Source organism: Mirounga leonina, unplaced genomic scaffold, assembly GCF_011800145.1.
Source record: "Mirounga leonina isolate KUSES-001 unplaced genomic scaffold, KU_Mleo_1.0 Mir_454, whole genome shotgun sequence".
In the NCBI taxonomy this organism is placed as follows: Eukaryota; Metazoa; Chordata; class Mammalia; order Carnivora; family Phocidae; genus Mirounga; species Mirounga leonina.
The window spans coordinates 3625203-3650309 of record NW_023270763.1 but is presented as its reverse complement, the minus strand read 5'-3'; the positions used below and the strand labels follow the sequence as shown (position 1 = coordinate 3650309).

The 25107-nt window shown below is 54.8% G+C and overlaps 1 protein-coding gene across 1 annotated transcript in view; it reads left to right on the top strand.

The window, feature by feature from the left end:
- Positions 1–25107, top strand: part of RADIL (Rap associating with DIL domain) — a 62992-nt gene that overhangs the window by 25599 nt on the left and 12286 nt on the right. Inside the window, exons 3-6 of the mRNA XM_034988295.1 lie at positions 13249–13481; positions 15096–15734; positions 17787–17824; positions 23886–24046. Of these exons, the coding sequence (XP_034844186.1) occupies positions 13249–13481; positions 15096–15734; positions 17787–17824; positions 23886–24046 (1071 nt within the window). The remainder of the gene's footprint in view (positions 1–13248; positions 13482–15095; positions 15735–17786; positions 17825–23885; positions 24047–25107) is intronic.

The window sequence follows — 25107 nt, the reverse complement described above, 5'->3', positions numbered from 1 at the left end:
CTGTGCAGCCCCTACTCAAGCAGGCACATGCGTGGGCTTTGGGTCAAAGTTTGTTGTTTTAGTAATGGGATCACATACTTGGTTTTCCTGCCAGACCCCCCTGCATCTTTTTTTTTTTTTAAGCTTTTATTTATTTGTCAGAGAGAGAGAAACTCCCTCCACTACTATTACAGTTCTCATTCATTCACTTTAGGAATTATGGAATACTCCATGGTGTGGATGGAGCGCTATGTATGTTTTGGGATCATTAAGAACAATTTTGTAGGGTGCCTGGGTGGCTCAGTTGTTAAGCGTCTGCCTTCGGCTCAGGTCATGATCCCAGGATCCTGGGATTGAGCCCCGCATGGGGCTCCCTGCTCGGCAGGAAGACTGCTTCTCCCTCTCCCACTCCCCCTGCTTGTGTTCCCTCTTTCTCTGTGTCTCTCTCTGTCAAATAAATAAATAAAATCTTAAAAAAATTTTTTTTTGCAATACAGGAATATGTGTTACTTACCACTAAAATAAAAAGGACTATTAAACTGGACACAATGCGCATGGGAATTAAAATTGCTTAAGACCCTGTATGTCTAAAAAGATCCTTATCCTGCTTAATACTCGATTAATAGTTTATCTGGGTGTAGAGTTTTAGAATGAAAACACGTTCTTCCGGGCGCCTGGGTGGCTCAGTTGGTTAAGCGACTGCCTTCGGCTCAGGTCATGATCCTGGAGTCCCGGGATCGAGTCCCGCATCGGGCGCCCTGCTCGGCAGGGAGCCTGCTTCTCCCTCTGACCCTCCCCGCTCTCATGTGCTTTCTGTCTCTCTCATTCTCTCTGTCTCAAAAAAAAAAAAAAAAAAAAAAATCTTAAAAAAAAAACACGTTCTTCCTAGAATTTTGAAGTTGGTCCATTTCTCATAGCTTCCAGCGCCCCTCGGAGAAGCTGCTAGACGCTGTGTTTCCTCCCCCCTCGTGTCTCCTTCTGAAAGCACCTAATTTCTTTATTCTGCTCCCTCCCCAGCCTTGCCCTGAAGAGTCACCTGTGCCTTGGGAGGGTGTGTTTGCTCCTGGGGGGAGAGTCTTACCTTTTTACTTAAAAAAAATTATGGTTGTAACTATTATTTATATATATCCATTTGCATATCTTGACCCTTCATGCATTTTTTAACCTCTCTTGTGTGTTGGACTTTAATGGGCCATTTTAATCTAAAAACTCATGATCTTCAGTTCTGGAAAGATACGTTACTCTCTTGATGATTTCTTCTGGCTCTTCTGTTATTCAGGTTCTGGATCTGTTTTTCGGATTTTTTTTTTTTTTTTTTGTCTCCTAGTTTCTCATCTTTGTCTTCTTGCTCTACTTTCAAAGCAACAGCCCCCACTGTTTCTTCCAACCTGCGGTGAGCGGTGAGCGTGGGGAGCTTATTCCAGAGCAGTGGTGCGTGTTGCGGGGGGAGATGCAGAGTGGTGGGTGGGGGTGGCCCTTCTCTGGGGGCAGGATTCCCAATGAGAGATGGGACTGCTCCGCTCTGATAGGAAGAACTGCTTCTGAGGCTGGACCCAGGGGACGCCCTCCTGCTGGGGTTGGAGCAGAAAGCGGCCCCTGGGTCAGTCGCGTCTGTCGGTGCTAGCTGTCACGTGTCACCCCGTCCTCCGAGAGAGGGCTTAGCGCCATCTTGTCATCTTGGGAGAACCAGATTGGGCCTTGGGTCCAGCTAAATAAAATTCTTGCTTCTGCCACACCGCTGTTTCTGTGTCACAGTTCTGGAATGCTCTGTTTCCGTATGTGACTGACTGACAAGTGGCTTGAGCATTTTTTCTACTCAGTTACCCATTATCTTAATTGGGTTATTAGTTCCTTCTAAAGAGGGGATGTTGTTTCCCGACTGAGACTCGAATTAATGTGAGAGGGTCCAGGTTTTACCATGGAAATAATTCTCGTCAGTGCTTTAAAATGCAGTTTCTTGGGGACGGGGAGCGGGGATGGGGTAACTGGGGGACAGGCTTTAAGGAGGGCACATGATGTAATGAGCACTGGCTGTTGTATATGCAACACTGTATGAATGTACGAATTGTATGAATGTATGAATTACTGAACTCTATCTCTGAAGCTAACGCTGCATTATATGTTAATTGAATTTAAATAAAATTAAATTTTTTTAAAAAGGCAATTTCTTTCCACTTAAAAAATGACATTTCGGGGCACCTGGGTGGCTCAGTCAGTTAAGCGGCTGCCTTCGGCTCAGGTCATGATCCCAGGGTCCTGGGATCGAGCCCCGCATCGGACTCCCTGCTCGGTGGGGAGCCTGCTTCTCCCTCTCCCTCTGCCTGCCTCTCTGCCTACTTGTTCTCTCTATCTCTCTGTCAAATAAATAAATGAAATCTTTAAAAAAAAATGACATTTCTATTGTTGAAAATTTGGAAAATAGGGGAAGTATAAAGAAGAGAATAAAAATCACCTAAAATGCCCCCTCCTATCATTCCAGTCTCTTCTTAGTGTTGTATTTACTTTCTTACACAATTTAAATAGACATAGTTAAATGTCCTCCATTTTTTTGAACTTTTATTTATTTGCTCATATTATGAACATAATTTTTAATGCCAGTGAATGAGTATATCTGCCATATTCCTATTGGATTTTAAGAATAGTTCCCATTTTTTCTTTGTGAATAATGCTTATATAAACATCCTTGTACATAAATGTTTGATTCCTTTCTGATTATTTCTGTAGGACAGCAACCTAAAAGTGGAGTTCCTTTGTGAAGGATGGAGATGTCTCTAGATGCTGATACGTCTCTATCTAGTGGTGGTATGTAGCTTAAGAGCTATTTTTAGAACTGGGGGTGGATCAGTGCCACTTTCCGTTCCCACCAGCAGTTTCTGAGAACATCCATCTCCGTACCCTCACCATCGCACGATTCTGTCATGTAAAATTGTCCGCTAGTTTGACAGGGGAACACGATTTCTCACTGCTGCAGTTTGTGTTCCTGGAGGATTTGTGAGGTTGAATGGTTTTTACAGTGTTTGCGAAGTGTTTATATTTCCCATTCAGTACTCATGTGCTTGATTTTGAGATACTTCAAGCACCAGAAAGCAGACACAGGGTAATGAATGAATGATTTGTGTACCTATGACCCAGCTGAAGGACTAGGCTGCAGCAGACAGAATCCCAGGGGGGACAGTGTTCCCTTGGAAGTTTTCCTGGACACTCAACCCCTCCCGGCAGCATCCCGTTTTCAGAACCACTGGTGTAGACTAGGCTGGTGTAGACCGTTACTGAGAGCGGACTCTGCGCCGTGTTCCTGGCTTCTGGTGTCCCCAATGTCTCCTGCAGGCCCCTCCGCCAGCCAGGCTGTGTCCTCTGTGCCCCCGAGAGGCAAGGCAGTGCGGCTGTGAGGTGGGGGTGGGGTGTGTGTAGCTGCGTGTGAGGGAGAGGGCGAGCGCTGGGCTCCGTGGAAACCCTACAGAGCGAGCACTGCACACCTGAGCTGTGCCCGGAGCGCAGGCGCGGCCCCGCTTGCTGGTGGCCTGCTCCATCCGCACCGGGTCGCCGTGACTCCGCCCTCGCCTTTCCCCGCACACAGGTGCCACGTCCTGATTTTCTCACGCCCGCCTTCTCGCTTTTAAGTGACACCAGCCTTGTGTTTTGTCCTACACGGTAGTTTCATTTCACCTGTTTTGAGTGTGTGGGTCTTTGGGAAGAGGATTTGTTGAGACCCTTACTCAGATGTTCCTGATGTCCTGAGCTCCGTGCTGTGTCTGCTGAGAGGATCGTGGGGTTTGGGCTCTTAGTCTATGGATTTGGTGTATTACAGTTATTGATTTTTGTATGTTAAATCTACCTTGTGTGCCTGGGATAAGTCCCACTTGGTGGTGATGTGTCATCCTTTTTATCTGTTGCTGGATTTGGTTTGCCAGTGTCTTATTAGAGGCTTCTTCGTCTCCGTTCATAAGGGAGGCGAGTCGGTGGTTTTCCTGTGATGGCTTTCTTCTTTCTTTTATTGGACTTCACAAACCTATGCACTGGATTCTTCGGTCGGCCCTGGAAGATTCTCAGCTGTTTTCTTTTCAAATATCACCTTCGCCCCATTCTTATTCCTCTCTTCTTGGAGCTGTCTTTAAACACGTGTCAGACCTTCTCTCTCTGTCTTCCATATCTCGTAACCCCTCTTGTAGAATTTCTCTTTCTTTTGGTGTCTTTGCACCACTTCCTGGATAATTTCTTTTGACTGGTCTTTTAGTTCACCCATTCTCTTTTCTGTTGGGTCTGATATGTTGCACTGAAGTTGTAGTTTCTGTTACTGTATTTTTCATTTCTAGAGGTTCTAATTGGTTATTTTTCAAACCTGGCGTTGCTGTTTATAATTGATTGTTCTCTACAGATTTCAAAGTGTGTTTTATTTCTTTAAACAGGCTGAGTGTAGGAGCACCTGAGTGGCTCAGTCGGTTAAGTGTGTGCCTTTGGCTCAGGTCATGATCCCGAAGTCCTGGGGTCGAGCCCCGCATGGAGTCCCACATCGGGTTCCTTGCTCAGCAAGGAGTCTGCTTCTCCCTCCCCCTCTCCCTCTGCTCCTACCCCTGCTCATGCTATCTCTCTCACTTGCTCACTCTCTCAAATAAATAAATAAAATCTTAAAGAAAAATAAAAAAATAAAAAAATAAACAGGGTATGTATAGTTTTATATCTTGTGTATGGTAGTCTCAACATCTGAGCTCCTTTTCTTGGAAGGAAACTTTTCACTGAAATATAGCATACAAATAGAAAAGTGCACAGATTATAAGTGTGCAGCTCAGTGAATTTTCAAAAAGTGAGTGTACCGTGAAGCAAGTACGCAGATCAAGAGATAGGACATTACCAGGACTCTAGTGGGTTCCTGCATTGTCCCTCCTGACAGTCACTGACCCAACTGTCTTCCAACACCAAAGATCACTTTTGCCTGTTCTTGTGTTTCCCATAATAGAATCATATCATATATACCTTTTTGTGTCTGGCCTTGTTTTTTTTTTTGTTTGTTTTTTGCTTAATATCATATTTTAAAGACTTATTTTGTTGGTTCGGGAAGAGTTCATTACTGCTGTACAATATTGCATTTTATGAATACACCTCAATTTATGTAGCTATTCTCTTGTTGACAGACACTTGGGTTTTTCCAGTTTGGTCTCAATAGGAATAATGCTGCTGGGGGTGCCTGGGTGGTTCAGTCAGTTGGGTGTCTGCCTTCGGCTCAGGTCATGATCCTGGAGTCCTGGGATCGAGCCCCATGTCAGGCTCCCTGCTCAGCGGCGAGTCTGCTTCTACCTGTGGCCCTCCCCGCTCTCATGCTCTCTCTGTCTCTCTCAAAAAAGTAAATAAAATCTTAAAAAAAAAAGTATATACCTAGGAGTGGAGTCAGTGGGCCAGTGGGTGTGTGTATGTCCAGCTGTAGGAGATGCTGCTAAACCTTTTCTTCCTAAGTGTGTGCGCCTATTTTTACTCCCACCAGCAGTGTGTAAGAGTTCTGACTGTTCCATTTTCTCTCTCATACTTGGTGCTGCCTGTCTTTTCCATTTTAGTAATTCTCACGGTTGTACAGTGCTATTGCTTTGTGGTTTTAATTTGTAAATCTGATGATTAATGAGGTTAACCACATTTTCCTATGTTAAAAAACCATTTGGGATATTCTTACTTTGCAGTATCTGTTCAAAGCCCTTGTCTACTTTTCTGTTGGGTCCTCTGCCTTTTTCATATTGATTTTGGAGACGAGTCCTTTTTGTGATGTATGTACTGCAAATATCTCCTCTTAATCTGTAGTTTGCCTCTACATTCTTCTGAAGAGAAGTTCTTAATACAATTACTGTGCCAGTCAGGAAAGAAGAAACCACACCAGATGGGGAGGGGAATTCAGGTTCACGAACGGTCCTGTAATGTCCCGGTATGAGACCTCCAGGTGCCACTCAATAATGGGTTAGGAGTTGTTTCTCAAAAGGAAGGAAGCAGGTATGCTCCAAACTCCTGAGGTTGGCCCCAGAGGGTCCACACTGCAGACTTATTTGCCACAGATTCTTCCAGTGCTGTTGGATCCCCAGGGTCGGAGTGGCTTGCCTGCAGCCCAGACTTGCTGCCCATCTTCCTCTTGCTCTGGTCTCCACTAAAACTTGGCGCCTGTGGGTTCAGTGGTGCACCGAGGTGTACTAACAAGGGTAGAAGTGGGTGTTCAGGGAAGGAGGCCTCCCCTTTTGGCTCCCACGTGAGGTTATTGTAGGTTCTGGAAGCAAGGGAAGGCTGGTCTTTTCAGATGCAGGAGGACAGGCTGCTGCTTTGGCAAGTAAGGCTCAGATTGAATCAGCAGTTCAAGCTTCTCAGCGTCATTGGAGCCCACCCTCCTTTCCCTGTTCCAAGGTTTAGGGTCCCTCTTTCTCCCAATCAGTGCCTTAACTTTCACATAGGAAACTTGGTGAGGCTGTGGATTCAGTTTTCACTGTTGTTCTGCAAACCACACAGTTAAATTTTGTATCTGAATTTTAGTTTGGTGGACAAAAGAAACATTCTTTTAGGGTCCCTCTAGAAACTTTCTTGTTTCTCTGACCAATGTAAGCATCATATTTGAAGGGCTGTGCTTGTCAGTCTCTGTAACCTCCCCAGGGCACTGAGAAGCATCCGTGGGCAGTCTTCCCTTTGTGAGCAGCGCCTTCCCCCCATGTAAGAAATCTTTTTTTTTTTTTCCCCATGTAAGAAATCTTTGTGTGCCTAATGCCATGAGGATCTTTGCCTGTGCTCTGAATGCTTTCTTGTTTTACCTCCATGGCCAGATCTGTAATCCATCTGGAGTTAATTTTTGTGGATGGTGTGAGGTAGGGGTCATGATTCCTGTTTTTTCCATATGGAGATTCAGTTGACCCAGTATCATTCATTGAGAAGACCATCCTTTCTATGGATGTGAGATTCTGTTCCAGGACTCTCATTTCTGTTCCAGTTGTCTGTTGGTCCGCATACCAGTGCCACATTCTCTGTTACCGTAGCTTAGAAAAGGCTCTTATTTGGTAGTGCAAGTCTTCCAGCATTGTCATTGATCTCCAAGGTTACCTCACCCTTTGCATTGCCATATACATCTTACCAGTTTGCATGCACACACATACTTGATTGTGCATGCACTCACACACACGCACACATTTGCTGAGACTCTGTCTGCAATTGCATTGCCTTGAGCTTCTGCACCAGTTTGGAGAGAACTAACATCCATACACTCCATCAACTTGGTATATACCTTTCTATTCATTAGGCCTTTAATTTCTGTCAATGGTGTCGTGCAGTTTTCAGTGTTGTGGTCTGCACATCGTTTGGTAGACTTATTCTGTAGTAGTTTTGTGTTTCTTGACATGATTATAAGTGGTGTCATTGCTTTTGCGTATCCTTTTCCCATTGTTTCTCCTGTATGAAAACATGATTGAATATGCACACTCACCATGTCTACTCACGTTGCTGATTCTAGTAATTTGTCTGTAGATCCTTTTGCGATTTCTACAAACACAATCACAGTGTCTGCAGAATAGTTATAACTTTCTTTCTTTCTTTCTTTTCAATTCTCAGACCTTTCGTTTGTTTTTCCTGCCTTAATTGCACTCTCCAGAACCTCCAGGGCAGTGTTGAGTAGAAGTGGTCAAAGCACAGGCATCCTTGTCTTGTTCCTGATACAGGAGAGGGGGGCTCAGTGTACATTTGTTGAGACTTTTCTTTGCCAGTAGGCAGACTGCTCCCAATAAGCTAGGCTAACATATTCCCGTCCACCTGCGGTATTAAACCTTCATAGGGTTTAATGTGAGAATGAAGTGGAATTAAATGCAAAATGCCCAGAATAAGGCTGGCCATGCGGTAGATAGGTGCTCACCAAACTGTCTGTAAGTTAGTTGTTCTTTTTTGTGTATTTGGAATACAAAAAATTAACTTCGAGGACTGCTTGGTAGCAAGAACTCCATCCTGTGTCTTTGCTAAGGTAGAAAAGGGCGTTCTAGTTCAAGAGGACTTGCTTGAGCCTCCCTCTGCATTGTGCAGCAGGTGCTGTATTTCAGCAATGTATCCCCAGCTGGTATTAGGTATCACTTAAAAAGTGTAATTCCCCCGATTTTAGTGGAATTCCCTTACACAGGACCATTTTGTTGCCCCATCAACAGCCAGTGGTAACCACATCCGTGAGACCTGGGCCATGGGGGTAGGCAACACAAAAGTTTCCCAGTTGTACATATTGTTTCAAATGCTCACAGTCCCGGAGGGAAGAGCAAACAGGATTCCGAGGTAAAACCTGCAGGTTAAATTTATTGTGCTGAACTTAGTGACGTTCAGGAAAGAGCTGTGTTTTTCTTTCCAGTGCTCTTCTGGAGCCAGCATCGAGCCCATGACCGGAGCTCTGGTGACAGCTACCCACTGTTTTCAAAATTAATTTTGCCACCCCTGGTATGGGCAGAGTCCTCTCCTCTCTGCCAGCAGAGGGAACATCTCACCAGCCTGTTGTGGCGGGAAGAGGGGCTTGCACATCAAAGAGCCGTGTGGCCCAGGGTGTCACCCCCCACCTCTTCCTTCCCTGCCTGGCTGGCTGCGTCACCCCGCCACGTCTGAGCAGGGGATGAGGACCCAGGGAGCCCTGCCCCGCAGAGCTGCACGCTGGGGGGTTTCACCCCGGGCAGGAGAGGGGCTAGCTAGAGCCAGGGGCCAGGGAGAGCAAGGCTCAGAGCTCCTTTCTGTGAACGCGTCCATTCTCTCTCTCTCTCTCTCTCTCTCTTTCCATCATGGTCACACCTGCAGAGTAGGAGCCCCTGCCCAATTCCCGAGTCAGAGGCAAACAGTTTGGGCCAGGCTGGGTGGACCCTGTGCACCCATCAGCATCTGTGACTGAGTGTGCCTCCTGCTGCTCCAGCATCTCCTCGAGTTCAGTCATCCTCTTAAAATGTGGAAAGAAGGGGCTCCTGCGTGGTTCAGTCATTAAGTGTCTGCCTTCGGCTCGGGTCATGATCCCAGGGTCCTGGGATCGAGTCCCGCATCGGGTTCCCGGCTCTGCGGGAAGCCTGCTTCTCCCTCTCCCACTCCCCCGCTTGTGTTCCTGCTCTTGCTAACTCTCTCTCTGTGTCAAATAAATAAATAAAAAATCTTTAAAAAAAAATGTGGAAAGAAATATTTTGCTTCTGGGTCTGGTGCCTGTGTGTTTTAGCAAGTGTTAGGTGGCATGGTGGGTCCTGTGTGTGTGTCCTTGGTTGTGGACACGACAAGGTGGGTCCCGCGTGTGTCCTTGGTTGTGGACATGATGAGGTAGGTCCCATGTGCGTCGGTTGTGAATATGGCAAGGTGGGTCCCATGCGTGTCCTCGGTGGGAACACGACAAGGTGGGTTCCGTGTGTCCTTGGTTGTGAACAGGACAAGTTGGGTGCTGTGTGTGTCCTTGGTGGGAACACGACAAGGTGGGTCCCCTGTGTGTCCTCAGTGAGAACAGGGTAAGGTGGTCCCATGCGTGTGTCCTTGGTTGTGAACACGACAAGGTGGGTCCTGTGTGTGCCCTGGGGAAGCACAGAGGCCTCTCCAGGTTCTGATTACCCAGACCCCTGCTTTCACTCCTCTGCTGGGTGTGTTTCTGCTTTTCCACCAGAGCTGATATGTCAGGGTGGAGTGGGGAGCCCCATATCTGCCACCTTTCTAGGAGTTGACAAACACTTATCTAGAGAAAAGAATTGGAAATCTAAAACTCAAGTTAAATTGGTAGGTGCTCAAGTAAGTTTACCAAGTGCTTGGTGCATTTCTGTAGATAGGGCTTTGTCTGGGGACAAAGGAGGGAGAGTGGCCCAGCAGGAGTTCCTATGCCTGTCTGCTGTGTTCCAGAACCTTCTGGGTGCTTTTACAAAGTACAGATTCCTGGGTGTCCCTCAGACCTATAGAATCAGGCCAGAGCCTCTGGCCCCACTGAGCTCAGTCGCAACATGGCAGGAAAATGTGTGGGATCAGCACATCTGGCCCATGGTTGGCGGGGGCGGTTGTGATGGGAGAGTGGGCTTATTCCAGCCTCCCAGCTTTGGAGCGCATCTCCACCCACTTCACCCACGAACAAGGCCTGACGCTCTTTGTAGGATGAATAGCTTCCCACCTAGGGTCCCTGTGCTGTGGAAGGTGTGGACCCTGTGGCCCTTTTATTTCATTAGAACTTCTTTGCTGAAGAACAGTGATTCCCGGTCCAGTCCCCCCTTGTGAATGAAATCCCCATTCGGTGGGGAGAGGGGGCAGGCAGAGACTCCACCTTTAGGCTCCTGACTCCGCCACCACCTCCCCCCGCCCCCCACGTGCCCCCAGCCCTTGCTCTCTGCTCCTTAGCCACATCACAGGTGGCCCGGGCCCTGGGGGCCAAGTGCCCTGAAAAACGCCTGCGCTGTGCAGGCCACTGGCATGTGCCATGCCTTTGAAGGTTTCTGGGGTACGTCTGGCCAGGATTCTGTCCAGCTGTGTGCCACCTGGCATCCTCCACCCAGAACGGGGAACGGTGTTTCCGAGTTTGGCAGATCTGTCCTGGTTTTGCGGAGTGCTCAGATGCATGGATCTGATGACGGCAAAGCTGAAGGAAAATCACATGTCAGCAGGGAAGGTGGCTGTCCTTATAAGCCCTCTGGAAGCCACAGATCCTCCTCTGAGCCGCTCCCTGGGCACGGGGCTGGGGTGCATGTCCGGCAGCCGTGTCAGGCGGGTCACATGCCTGGGGGAGGCCTGCAAGGTGTGTAGGATTTTTACTTTAAGAAAGTTTAAAGAAGTAAAAGTATAAAGAATAATGTAACTGACACCCATACCTTCCTCCCAGGATTGACCTAACATTTTTGTATCGTATTGATTTAGAGTTTTCTTAAATAAAATGTCTGTATACAGTTACATATAAAGATGCGTTCTGGGGCATTGTGTGTGTCGTGTGAGCTATGGTCCGTTACATCATATGCAGCCCCAGACTCCGCGCCGTCCCCGCTGGGAGGCAGCCACTTCTTCCGTCTGCTGTGCGTCTTTTCTATCCGTTTTTTAAAAATAGCTTTCCACGCGCATTAGGTAACCTGTGAACAACATGCGTGGATGTTTTCTGTGCTCTTGAAGCATGTAAACAGAGGTCTCCTTCCTTACGTGTTATGCTCCAGGCTGCTTTCTCCACCCACCTCTGGGTGCACACTTGACCCCGCTTTTCCCCCTGCAGCGTCTTCATCCTGTGACCACAGTTCCCCCAGAGGGTCCTGTGGCCCATTCAGTGTCCTCGCATGGGTGTCCACACGTGCATGAGGGTCCTCCCGGCTGTGCCGTGGGCAGGGCGTGCGCGGGGTCGCGTCAGGCCCGTGTCCGCGGGGCGCTGTGGGCGTGTTTGTGTGCAGCCGAGCCGTGCTGCCCTTGGCGCGTGCCTTTGACGGTCCCTGTACCACTGGCCCGTCAGTGCTCACTGACTGCCCCGGGACCCAGGAAGGAGACCTGGGAGCCAGACCGAGCTGCAGTATTTAAAACTCCCCCAGAGGGTCTGAGCACGGGCAGGGTGAGAACCATTGCTTTCCACAGCGGGGTCAGAGAAGCCGGCTCTGGACACTGGGAGGGCCGTCCGCCGGGGGGTGGGGGTGGGGTAGGAGCCCAATTGCAGAGGGGCCCAGTCGGCGGGGAGCTCCCCTGTGTGGCTGCAGTCCAGGGGACACTGGTGTTGGTCTCAGGACTCATCCAGGGGGGCCGCTGGGCACCCCTGGGAATCTAAGAGGAAAGGACCACCTTCTCAGGCTCTGGACTTCTGGAAGGTCGTTCTGAGGTTCATCCTGTCCTATGGCTCCGTCCTAGATGGAGGGAAAGCTTTGGGGCTAGAACTTCATTCTGGACTGGTTTTTTAATGTTTCTTCGTTCAGGGATAGCCCCGTGGTCACACAAGGCTGCCTCAAGTCCTGGGGTCTGTCATCCTTAAGAGTAGCACGTGGGACAGGGCATTTGGGGGGGCGGGAGGCTGGCTTCCATCTGCCCCACCAGCCCCTGCCGGCTCCCCTGCCTTCCCCCCACCCCTCCTGGCCCCGCCTGGCCCACACTTCCTCCTTCCACCTGCTCCCTCCTGCCTGCTCCCCTCCTTTCCTCCCTGTGCCTGCAGCCTCCTCCTGCCTGCTCTCCCCATCCCCGCCTGCGCCCCTGGCCCCAGGGGCTCCCTTCCCCACCCCCTGCTTCCCCGCCGTACCTCCCCCCTGCCCTAGACTGCCAGCCGCTGGCCGGCTCTGCAGCAGGCGGGGAGCAGCGGGCGCCAGGCAGACAGCCTCGCTCAGCCGCCACTCCGCCCGCCTGGCCTCCTGCAGACCCGGCCTCCCGCGGGCTGCGGACGAGCTGGCTTCCTCCTGGAAGCGCCGGGGTCAGGTAAGGCAGCAGCCTCGCTCCAGCTAGCCGGCCTCCCTTCCTCTGGCTCTGTCCGGTCCGGGTGGAATGGCTGTAGGAAGGGAGGCTGCAGGTGGGGGGGATGGAGGCTGTGTGGAGGGGTGTCGGCAGAGGGCTCAGAAAGCAAACGCAGGGTCAGCCCTGACAGTGACGGGAGACTGGCCTCCTGGCTCCATCTGGCTTCTCGGCTTTCCGGCAGCGTCTGTTTAAAAGACCACTTCCTGGATGTATCAGACTCTTTCATGGGGGGGCACATGTGCATGCGTGTGCGTGTCTGTGTGCATGTTTGCGTGCGTGTGTGTGTGTTCTGACCTGGCCGTGGTGGGGGCGGCCACGGGAAGGAGCAGCCGTGCTGTCCTAGACACACCACCTGGCCCAGGACCCCTTCCTCCTTGTAAATGGGGGGGCGGGGGGACTGTGCATAGTTCTCGTCTCACCTGATCTCAGCAGGCACTCATGTACGTGCACACACGCGCTGTCCCCCCCCCCCCACAGGCATGCACGCACACGCACACACACGCTGGTGGGCCGGCAGGGCTCGGGGGACAGTGCAGCGACACACAGGACCCCCTGGCACAGTGACCTGGCAGAAGTCGATGCTGCCGTGGGTTTGGCGTCTGGAGGGGAGGGGCTGTGCTGTGCCTGGTTGGGTGGGTGGGTCATGGGCTCCTGTAAGGAGCCTCGGGACACGGCCTGGCTGGGCTGCCTGCTTTTCAGGGGGAGCCCAGAGGGGCCCTGGCCTTGCCAGGATGGGGTCAAGGGTGGAGTCCTGCGCGCTTCTCCACAGCTGTTGACCAAACTGCCCGGTGTGACAAGTGGGTCCATGTGATCTGAATTCAGAAGCGCCTAGAGGTGGGCCTCAGTTAGGCTCTGACTGTTTACCCCGTGTTGCTTCTGTTTCAGGGATCAACGCCCAAGCCCGGAGGCTGCAGCGGCACCGTGCCAAGGGAACCCCAGCCCTGGCTTCGGGGGGTGCCCGGAGCCCCCCCCCACCCCGGCTACGCCGCACCATCAGCGAGAGCAGCCTGAGCTCGGCCACGGCCCAGGGCCCCGAGGAGCGCGGCCAGGACACCATGCGCTACTCCCTCTACGAGTCGCCCCACCTGCTGCTCCTGCAAGGCTACAGCCCCCAGCACGTGAGCCTGCCCCTCCCCGAGGCCCCGCGCCCCGCCTGCCCACCGGGACCCCGCCGGGAAGTTCTCAGGCTAGAAGGCCTCCTCCTGGCGCTAGCTAAGTCAGCCCTGAGCTCCTGCGGCCAGTCGCTCTGATGATGATGAGGCTGCAGAAACGGGGTGGTGCGGACCACCGTGCGGGGCCGTCCCAGATTCTGGAGGAAGTGGAGGCTTCCCTGTGCTTTGTTTCCAGAGCACTCTCCGTCCAGGCTACAGTGGGAGGTGGTGGGGAGGGGGCTCACCCGATACCAGGTTCCTTCTCAAAGAACGGTCGGCCACTTTCCAGATGGTGCCTGGGGCCATGCCGTGCCCTGGCTTTGGGGACCCCGACACAGGTCCGCCCCCTTGTCCAGACGGTGGGTGCTGGGCGGACTCCTGTGGCACATGGCCTCGCGTGCGCTGCGGGAAGCCTTGTCTGAGGAGGCCAGCACTTGCCACCGCTCCTGTCGGGGCCCTTGGCTGGAGGAGCGGAGCTTCCTTCCCTGCTCACCTGTTCATGCCGACTTGCTGAGCTCCCTCGGGTGGTGCACGCCGTGCGGCGCTGCGGCTTCTGGTGCTCGGGTCTTCGCCATACCGAGCCTGGCCGGGCACCTGCACGCCATAGGAATCGACAGGAGGCCAGCCGAGGGTTCCAGGCGAGGCTTTACCGGGGCCTATGCTCCAGCCCAAGGGCGACAGCGCAAGGGCAGGCGTCCTCAGGCGGACTCTCCGTGGGGCGGTCGGGAGGGTTTCTTCAAGAACCAGGTGGGCAGAGGAGTAGAGGTGAGGGTTTTCTTGGCACTTGCGTACTCAGCGTGCTTTTCCATACATTGCATGTCTCAGTAGTGTGTTAAATCCCCACTCCTGGGTGTGCGTTTTAGCATTTCAATGAGGGAGACGTAAGCTGAGGGCTCCCGGTGGTCACGGCGCACGCTCGGAGGCCAGCGTTGGGGTCCAAGCTGGTGAGACGGGTGTGGCCTGGATCTCACGGGTTCTGCCCGGCGCTGACTCGCTGCTCTCAGTTGACATCCTGTTTTATGCGCTCCTAAGACCTATTGCTCCAGAAATGCAGGCTCCGGAGTTTTCTCGTAGGAAGCTTTTTCTTTATGGAAGCGTTGCATCGCATTAGGGTTTTGGGAGAGGCTGCAGTCCTGTCCCTGTTCTGTCTCACGAGGAGGCAGCTGCCCTTGGTCAGCGGGAGCCACAGAGGAGATGCTTGCGCATGGCGTGTCACAGATCACCGGCGGGGGTGGGGGTGCTTGGCGACACTCGGCCGTGCCTGTGAACCAGGGTCTGTGCGCAGCGCGGCCCTTGTCTGGCCTCTGTTGTGTCCAAGCTAGAGTCATCCCTGGGTGTCTGGTGTGCCCCCGAGGCTGCTCTGGGAAGCCTCCACCCCTGCGGACAGGGTGGGCGCCCAACGTGCGGCAGGCTGGGGGCCAGCAGCAGGTTAGGAAGGGCTCCAGGGCAGGGCTGGCCCAGGATGGCGGTCCTGGCCACGTGGCCTAGGTGACCAGAGACGGGGGCACGCTTTCATTTCTTCCCACTGGCGGGTCTGCGCGAGGTGCTGCCCTGCCCCTGAGGCTGGCCTCTGCGTTTCAGGACAGCCTGGTGTACCTGCTGAACCGGGAGCAGCACATGGTGGGCCAGAGGACCCCCTCCAGCAAGCCCAGCGTCAGCCTCTCGGCCCCTGACATCCTGCCCTTGCACTGCACCATCCGCAGGCACCAGCCCCCAGGCCCAGAGCAGGCGGGGAGCGGGCTGGTCCTGGAGCCCATCCCCGGGGCACCCGTCTCCGTCAACTTCTCGGAGGTGGGGGGCCGGGCGGTGGTGCTGCGCCACGGGGACCTGCTCTCCCTCGGCCTCCACTACCTGCTGCTGTTCAAGGACCCGGTGCAGGCCCAGCCCCTGCCTGCCCAGGCCCTGGCCCGACTAAGCGCCGTGCCGCGGGGCTGCAGGATGTGCGGCGCCACGCTCCGGGCCCGGGGCGCCTCCACCTCTGGCTCCGCGCGGGCCGCCCTGCCGCGGCCGAGGCTGCTGCGCCTGGAGTTCGAGCCCGAAGTGGAGGATGCACTGCTGCAGCGCATCCTGACCCTGATCGAGCCCGGCGGTGATGACCACAAGCTGGCGCCCGCCTTCCTCCTCTGCCTCTGCGTCCAGCACTCGGCCACCCGCCTGGAGCCCGGCTCGTTTGGGCAGCTCCTGCTCAAGATAGCTAAGGCGATCCGAGAGACGGTCTGGGTCAGTCACCGGGATGCCGGGAGCTGCGGCGGGGGGCGTGGGGGGGGGGGGCTGTGGCCACCTGGTGGGGGAGGTCAGGAATCCCTCCTCTCCGAGGGCCGGCCTGCCCTGCCTATGCACACCCAGGGAGCCCAGGGTGTCCTCTGTGGCACTGTATCCTCGTGGCATCGGCAGCTCTGGTCCCATGTCCCTCCCCAAGGCCCAGCCCAGCCGTGACATGGCCTGGAGTCCCGTGCTTTCTGCCAGGAGCAGGTTGGGCTTCTTCCAGCCCTCGGTGTGGAGCCCTCGTCAGCTCGGCGGTGGGGGCACAGGACTGGCTGACTTCTGTACGTGGAAACCCTTTCCTCCATCGGGGTCTCTAGAGCCCGGCACCACGCGTGCTTGGGCCTTGCTGCGGGGCCCACCTGCGCGCTGTCAGGTGTCAGCTAGTGCCCCTGGGCTCCACCCAGCACACCAGCGGCTCCCCTCCCCTCCCAGAAATGGCTCCGGGCACTGCCAGGCGTCCCCTGGGGGCACCGCCGGCCTGTCTCTGCAGGGCCGGGGGCAAGCGTGCTGCTGGCTGCCTGGGTCCAGCCCTCGCCGCCCCCCCCCACCCCCCCAGCGACTGGACTCCCCAGGGACCCAGAGCATGGCTGGCAGTTACATGCAGTCCCTCCAAGAGACGCCCCTTCATCTCGGCCTGTAAACTGCATAGATTGTAGAAACTGGATAGAGTCCTCAGATTAAAATCACATTTAACATGTTCGAAACCTTTTAAAAGCAAAAGCCAACATGGGCTGTTATGTCCAGAGGCTTGTGTAAGTTATCCATGTGCATCGCGGGCGTCCGAGCCCACCTCCCAGGGTTTCCGTGAGGATTGATGTTGGGACTGTCCTGGTGTGGTCACTTTCCTCGTGTGGTCTGTGCACCGGCCAGGTGAAGTCCATGCTGTGCGGAGCCTGACCACACCGGGGCCCGCGGTGACTGTCTACATAGACCACCGTCCCATCCTAAGTCTGCTCTGGGCCAGACACTTCCTAGTGAGTCAGATGCTGTGATGCAGGTGCTGTACCCCACGTCCCAGCTGGGGAAACCGAGGCTTGTCGGGGTGAACAAGCTCATCCAAGGTCTGGAGCTCAGAAATAGAGGAGTCTGGATCCGGGCCATCCCCTGCGTGCTTCCCCACATGCTTCCCCCTGTGCTGTTCATGAGCTTCAGCCCTGGTCTGTCGAGAGCCCCAGATGTTTCATTTGTCTGTCTGTTGGGCATCAAGCGCTCTCTGTCCTACTCACTAAGGGAAGATCCTAGAACAAGTAACGGAGGCAGCCACTGGGGCTCTGCTTAGCCAGATAACAACCTGCTACTAAAGCAAGAACCATTTCTTGATTAAAAGAGACGGAAAATGTTGGCTAAGCCTGCGTCCTGCCAGGATGTTTAACCGTACTTGTAAATACGCAAGCACACATCCATGGACTCATTGTCCCGGCGGCTGATGTTGGGAAGCGTATGTTTGAAGCGTCACCGTATGAGTGTTAGTTGAGACTTCGTTCTGGTGTTTGTAAAATGTTTGACCTGCTTTACTATTTCTTTTTTTTTTTTCTTTTTTAAGATTTTATTTATTTATTTGAGAGAGAGAGAATGAGAGACAGAGAGCATGAGAGGGGGGAGTGTCAGAGGGAGAAGCAGACCCCCCGCCGAGCAGGGAGCCCGACGCGGGACTCGATCCTGGGACTCCAGGATCAATACCTGAGCCCAAGGCAGTCGCTTAACCAACTGAGCCACCCAGGCGCCCCTGCTTTACTATTTCTTAACACGCCGGGGGTTATGTCAGCGAGCTGGGTGTAAATCGTGTCTGTTGCCGGAAGTATGCAGGTCATATTCAGGAACGGAGCGGAAAATGACCCTTCCCGCCTCGCTTCGCGTCAATAGCCCGCCCGGTACAGGATGTTTGCAACAGTAGTGCCGTGGCTTTTATGTGGACGGTGTACCGTGGATTTGGTGGTGTTCTCATTGAGTATATCCTGTGGTGTCCTGTTTTTTCTCATGTTTGCTTTTTTGTCTCTATAATTGTAGGAGAAAACCAAAGAACTGGCAGAGAAGCAGGCGCAGCTGTAAGTACGGCCCCCCTTAGGCCCCTGGTTCCCTGGGAGACCACCTCCCCATGGGGCCAAGACCCCGGGGGGCCTCCCCGACGCCTCTGGGGTCAGCTCTGGGCTTCCGTCGCGCTGTCCTTCTGTCTCCGCGTGGCTGTTTCCATTTCTGTGCTCGGCCCCCTGGGAAGCGCTGGGTTTGGGGAGTTTTTCCAGGGTGCCCCTGAGCCTCGTCCTGCCTTCACTTCCCCTAAGGATTGTGCTAACGCGAGCCTGCCTCTTTGGGAGAATGTACGACTCCCGACTCTGAGCCGGGGCAGTCCGTGTCCGTTTGCCCACGTCCGTTTTCGTAGAGAGCACGTTGATATGCTGTCACACCGCCGCTGGGGCTTGGGAAGCCGTTTGGCATTAGCCAGAAAGACGTGCCCATGCCGCCACCGAGAAGTGCAGTCCCGAGGGGGCCTCGCGGAGAGGCGCCGGCACACGGGGTGGGGGGCAGGCGGCGTGCTCTTAAGTCCTTGTCCGTAAGCGCAGGTCGGAACGACCCACGTGCCCCGTGGCAGCGTGCCAAGTATTTGTGCAGTGGACCCTTGGTGACAGTGAGCACGATCACACTGCGTGCTTCGTCCACGTGGCAGAATCTGAGGACAATGCCGAGCAGACAAAGCACCCGGCAGAGCGCCCACGATATGACCGAGTGTGCGTGTGGGTGGAGCCCACAGCTCAGCCGCCCCACTTCTGGAATGTGCGTGTGTGGTAGCACCCAAGATGCCACGGTCAGGGGGTGGTCCCTGCCCGTCGCCGCTGGTGGGGGGCCACGCAGGACATTGCATCGCAGCTGGGTCCATGGTCTGCTCGGCTCCTGTGTCTGCTGCTGGCTTCTGGAAGCATGCTGTCACCACATGCGCGTATGTGTCCTCCGTGGTCCCGCACGGGGTAAGGAGGACTCGTCACTGCCCTCCTTCGCCGGCAGGGATGGAAGCCTGGGTCAGGAGCAGCGTAGATTTGCAGCCACCCCGCTGTCCCGCCCGGGCTGGAAGTTGAGTGCACAATTCTTGCCCCTCACAAGTGCGTGCTCTCTGGCTCCTGTTGACGTCAGGAAGTCAGAGTGGCATCTGGAGAAGGGTTTGCTGATGAGTGATGTGGTTCCGAGGCACGAGGCGGCAGGGGGAGGCTGAGGCTCTGCCGCCTGGCTCACCAGGGCAGAGCTTAGTGTAGATAGACCAGGCCCCTCGGAGGGTGGTGGATGGCCTGCCCGAGGTGGGAGAACAGCACGGGCCTTGGCCTGCTAGGTTTTCCGTGTGAGGGGGCTAGCCTTGGGGGCCCAGGGGCAGCTGTGACTGCCTCACCCCCGCCCCCCCCCAGCTTGGGGGACAGCGGGCTTCCAGGGCTTTCTTGGGGCCTGGAGGGGATGGAGCTGAGGTTTTAGGAGTTCACGCAGGCCTCGCCCCAAGTACCTCCTCCTCCTCCTAAGTGCCTGCTCAGCGGGGAAACCGAGGCCTTCCCCCCAGCAGCTCCTGCCTGGTCTGTGTTCTAGAACTTGTGTCGTTAGGGCCTAAAAACAATCCTGGGTCCATCCCCAGGGAATGCTCCCTTTCTCCTCTTTTTAAAACAATTTTTGAATCACTTCCAACGTGGAAAAGCACAGACTATGTCGATCACCCAAGAATCCACACCCGAACTTCACATTATGAACATCACGCCCCGCAGGCTTCGGATCCTCTTGTGCTGTGCTTCTTGTCAAATTGCGGTCGGCTGGTGCCTTTCACCGCGTGCTTTTTGTGCATCTGTGATCCTCACACCTTTCCCCGGAGTCCGTGAGTGCGGGCGCTGTGCAAGCAGGTCTTCTGATCCACGGCCCAGTCCCCGGGGTTAAGCCCTTCGTAGCTCCTGACTGTTGTAGCATACTGATTTTTGTGGGCATTTTAATTAGCATTTCCTCATCTGAATTCATACGTCAAATTCATCCAGGATTTTTTTCCCCATTGTCCTGGTCTGACTTTAATAGCAAGGTTCACAGAAGCTGAACTGGGCCGCCTGATCTGTTACTGGTTCCCCGTGTCAGGTTGTTTGAGGCGAGGTCTCAGGCGGCTCCTGAGTTGGCCCGTCCCATTTCTTCAGTGATTATTGGTGTATCTGGTTTTCAGCCTCTGCTTGTGTTGATTTTGGTGACTTCTGCTTTCGTTCTCGAAGTTATTGGAATAAAATTGTTCCTTATTTTCTCTTGGGACTGTTTTCATCTCTTATGTATTTAGTTCCTGTTGGGTTTATATCTTTCCTCTTACCTTCCTTTGATTTGTCTTCTCAGGGATTTGTCTGTTGTCGTCTGTTTAAAAGGACCAATATTGTTGTTTCTGCTTACTTTTTCTTTGATTTCTGATCCATCAACCTCTTTATTATTTCCGTATTCTTGCATAATTTCTATTTTAACTTGATTAAATTGATTCATGAGTTATTTTAAACATCTTTTGGACTTCTTAAAATTTAGTTTTTATTAGCAAAATGCATTCGATTTTGTTTTCGGTAATAATTTCTCTCCCGTATGCTTCCCAAATAGATTTTAAAAAATTTGTATCAGAGCAGTCATTGATTTGATTTGATTTATTTTTATTTATTTTATTGTGATAAAAAACACTTAACATGAGAGCCACCCTTTTATTTTTTTTATTTTTCTTAAGATTTATTATTTGACAGAGAGAGAGAGAGAGAGTGCACAAGCAGGGGAGGGGCAGAGGGAGAGGGAGAAGCAGACTCCCCGCTGAGCAGGGAGCCCGATGCGGGGCTCGATCCCAGGACCCTGAGATCATGACCTGAGTCGAAGGCAGATGCTTAACCACCTGAGCTACCCAGGTGCCCAAAGAACCACCCTTTTAAATTTTGAAGTGTATATTAGCAATTTCCTGTCTCTCCCTCCCCAGCCCGGCCCCCTGGCTGCCACCGTTCTGCCCTCCGAGGCCATGAGTTGGACCGTCTTAGATATCTCAGTGGCATCATGTGATATTCTTCCTTCTGTGATCGGCTTATTTCGCTTAGCATAACATCTTGAGGGTTCATTCGTATCATAGCATATTGTAGGATTTCCTTGATTTTTTTTTTTTTAAAGATTTTATTTATTTGACAGAGAGAGACACAGCGAGAGAGGGAACCCAAGCAGGGGGAGTGGGAGAGGGAGAAGCAGGCTTCCCGCTGACCAGGGAGCCTGATGCGGGGCTCGATCCCAGGACTCTGGGATCATGACCTGAGCCGAAGGCAGACGCTTAACGACTGAGCCACCCAGGTGCCCCGGATTTCCTTGATTTTTAAAGGCTGAATAACATTCCATTGTATTATATACCAGATTTTTTTTATCCTTTCCGCCATCCGTGGACATTTAGTGTGACTGCACACCTTCTGTATCACGAAGAGTGCGGCACGGAACATGTAGGGCCTGAATATCTCCTGGAGATACTGATTTCCATTCCTTTGGGTAAATACCCAGACGTGGAATTGCTGGCTCATATGGTAGTGCTGTTTGTAATTTTTTGAGGAGTGTCCATCCTGTTTTCCACCGCGGCTGCACCCTTTTGTATCCCCCCCCAGCAGTGCACAAGGGTTTCCGATTTCTCCACACCCTCACCGACACTTGTCATCTCTTGTCGTTTTGATGATGGCCATTCTAACAGGTGTGAGGTGAGTGCTCATCGTGGTTTTGGTTTGCGTTTACCTGATGGTTAGTGATGCTGAGCACCTTTTCATGAGCCTGTTGGCCATCTGGAGGTCTTCTTTGGAAAAATGTCTCTTCAGGTGTTTAACCTGTTCTTTAGTCAGGTTGTTAGTTTTTTTGCTTTTGAGTTATAGGAGTTCCTTATAGATTTTGGAAATTAGCCCCCTCTCGGATGGATGGTTTGCAGATACTTCTCCCGCTCTGTAGATCGTTTTTTCACTCAGTTGATGGCTTCCTCTGCCGTGCAGGAGCTTGGCTGTGTGAGGTCATCCCACTTGTCTGGTTTTGGAAGTCCTGTCCACGGAATCGTTGCTTCCGCTCGCACTCGCCTGGAGGGACGGGGCGGACCCCGCCGCCGCTGGCCCGCGCGCTGCCGTGTGTGGCTGTCTCAGCCTGCGCGCCCGGCGCGGACCTCGCTGCGAGTCGGCACCGGAACTCCAGCTGGCAACACCTGGTGGTTTATTTGTCAGGAGAGGCCGGTCTGTCCCTTTGAGTTCTGGGTGAAATCGCGAAGGGCAGTGGATGTTGAAAACACAGTGGAATTGGGCCCCGAAGAGCCAGATTAATCCCTTCTTACTGACGTGCACCTCCTCACGCCTGCGAGCGCACACGCGTGAGGGGCACGGGGGCGCCGGGGGCGGGTTTGGAACGGCACCCGGGGCTCTGGAAGGCGAGCGGGGCGCGGCGGCAGACCCACCTAGCCGTGAGAACAAGGAGACCCGGCCGGAGGCCAGCTCCTTCCCTCGCTCGCGGGAGCAGGGCGCACAGAGAGGTCACGCTGTGGTGACGGGGGTGAAGTTACGTCAACGAGAACAACGAAAGCGCAGGCACAAGAGGAACGTGTGAATCGGAGCCTGAGGTCCCCGCCTCGGGGACGACGCTGCCTCACAAGCCCGCCACCCCTATGGCCCCCGTGGCTTTTCCCGTGGGCCTCTTTCCCCGCGACCCTGGCTGTGACCATCACGAATGACAGGGAGTCCCTGACTATTGTGGCACCCACCAGGCAGGACGAAGGGCCCTGTGCCCTTGCCGGGCCCGGGGACAGCGCTGTCCTCGCAGATGCCCTGCCGCCGCCTGGCCTGCCCCTCACGATCCGCCAACAGCGACGCTGCTCGGGCAGGAGGTCCCTGGGACCGCTGGACAGCCAGCCCGGTGTCCCCCTCAGACAAACCTGAGTCACGTCTGGGTGGTGTGATCATGACGGCACCGGAGACCGCGTCCCGGCCGCTGCAGCCGCCGGGCTCAGGGGCATCCTCAGGGGCCGCCACAGTGCGGCCCGCTGACCTGCCTCCGCTGAGCGGGTATGACGAGATGGGGGATCGTGCCCAGAAGACCGGCCGTTGATGCTTGAAATTGTGGAATTCCCAGAGCTGAGCACAGCCTCGCCACATCCACCCCAGACTTCTGGAGAGGTGGCTCAGGACGGTGCCGGGAGCTCACGGGCACAAGGTCCTGCGTCCCAGGGGCTGGTGCATGGGAGACTAGAGGCGGGGAGAGGGGGCCGGGGTGGGTCTGGGCTTGGCCGGAGCCTGCTGGACGCTGGAGGTGGATGGCCCTGACGTCGCCATTGTCCCCTAGATAGGGAGCACGGAGCCTCAAGGTGTTGGCCTGGGAGGGAGGAGGGCCTCTGGAGGACCTCCTGGCGAGCTGGCCGCCCCTCAGGCTTGTAACCAGGATCAGAGGGACGGGAAGGTACCAACCCCGGGCCTGGTGCCTGGTAGCTTTCTGATTTAACGAGCTGCAGCGACAGGTTCAGCCCTGGTGGGGGAGTCCGTGTGGACAGCGTGTGCGGGTGGTGCCAGGCCCATCTCAGGGGCAGCCTCTGGTTTTCTAACGGTGAACCCAAATCTTCAGTGCCATGCTCTGATTGCTGTCTGGTCCATTGACACTCGGAACCACCTTCCTGCTACGGTCACCTAGTTCTTAGCTAATCTTGCCTGTGTGCCTCCCACAACTGTTTGTTTGCTGTTTGGTTTTTCCGTTAATTACGTTAACGTAAATAACACACGGACTCTCCTGCTCCTCGTTCCGCGGGCCGGGGCCGCGCCCTCCCGGGGCGCACACACATTTGCACACGCTCTCCTCCGCGCTCCTTCCGTAGTTACCCCAGTCTCAGAGGGAAGATGTGAGAACAGTCTATGAGAGCCCTTTACCAAGGGCCGTGGGCCCTGGCAGTCCTTCCTGTGCCTCATGGAGGGCACGTGCTTCCGGCCTGTCGTGTCCCACGGCTTGTCTGTGTACCCGCCTTCCCAGCCTGGCCTCGGTGGGGTTGGTGGTGTCCCATATGGTGTCCCATTGGAACGTCCTCATGTGCCAAGTGCTGCATCCGGCCTCCCGGGGGACCCTCCCGGAGTAACTCTGGGTCCTCTGTCTTGGCAGCCAGGAGCCCATCTCCCTGGCCAGCTTCCCCATGGCCGGCCTGGTTCCAGACCTGCAGCACATCCTCTTCTGGATGTCTAACTCGGTGGAGCTCCTGTACTTCATCCAGCAGAAGTGCCCACTCTACATGCAGAGCCTGGAGGGGGAGCTGGACGTCACAGGTACCACGGGCAGCCGCTCCCGGGCGGGGCAGCGGGCCGTCCCCTCGCCGTCCGGGCTGGAGTTGGCCGCTCGAACCGAGGGAGGTGGCACTGTGTGTGTGTGTCGGGGTCCCTCCGGGGGGGTGGCACTGGCCGTCGGGCAAACCCGCCCCTTGCGTCCCGGTCGTGTCACACACTCAGCACCTCCCACCGTGAGTCGCTTGCAGAGGCCGGCCGAGAGCTCGCAGTGCCTCGGGCCAGGCTGTCCCTTCCGGGACGAGAGCCGGTGTCCGGGACGAGAGCCGGTGCTGCCGGGCGCTGGTTGGCTTCAGGGACTCTGCCGCAGGGGATGCGCCCGTTAGAATCTGCGATGGCAGCACTGAGAGAGACTGCTCGGGGCAGCCGGGGGACGAGTCGGGATTTCAGCCGCGCGCGCCTGGTCGTGGCCCGGGAATGAGCGCGGAACAGGGAGGGGCCGCAGCCTCCCGTGGGTGAGCCTGGTTTTGCTCCCCGCTCCCTCGCTCTGTGGCAAAACCAGAGCCGCTCACCCCCCTCTGTCCCTGTGGTGGAGGGGTGGGGGTGGTCCCGGGCAGGGGGGGTCAGCGGCCCTGCCCCTGAAGGCTGCCCCCGGAGCTGGGAGGGGAGCCAGGCAGGCCGGCCGGGCCTGGCCGAGGCTCCCCGTGGGCTCAGTCGCCGGACACTGCCTGGCGTGTGTGCGCTCAGCGGCATGCCCCGGGGGTGGCCGTGGGCTCCGTGTGGGACAGCCCCGAGCAAATAGCCCCGGTGGCGCGGGACCCTGCCGAGCCCCCAGGAGGGGCTAGATTTCCAGAGCTGAGGGGCTCCTGGCGGCCGAGGATGAGGGGCGGGGGTCTGCACGGGGCAGGCTGTCCTACCGTGTGCTGGGTCGGCCGCCCGGGAGCTGTGCAGACGGGTGGGCGGAGGGCCAGCCGGTGCCGGGCCCCGCGGAGCCAGTGGAAGAGGCCTGGCCGGGAGGTGGTGGGGTGACGCGAGGCAGAGGGGGTGTGTCTGCCTCATGGCTTCTCCGTGTGTTCTTAGCCCCACCTCTCAGTGAAAGGGACATT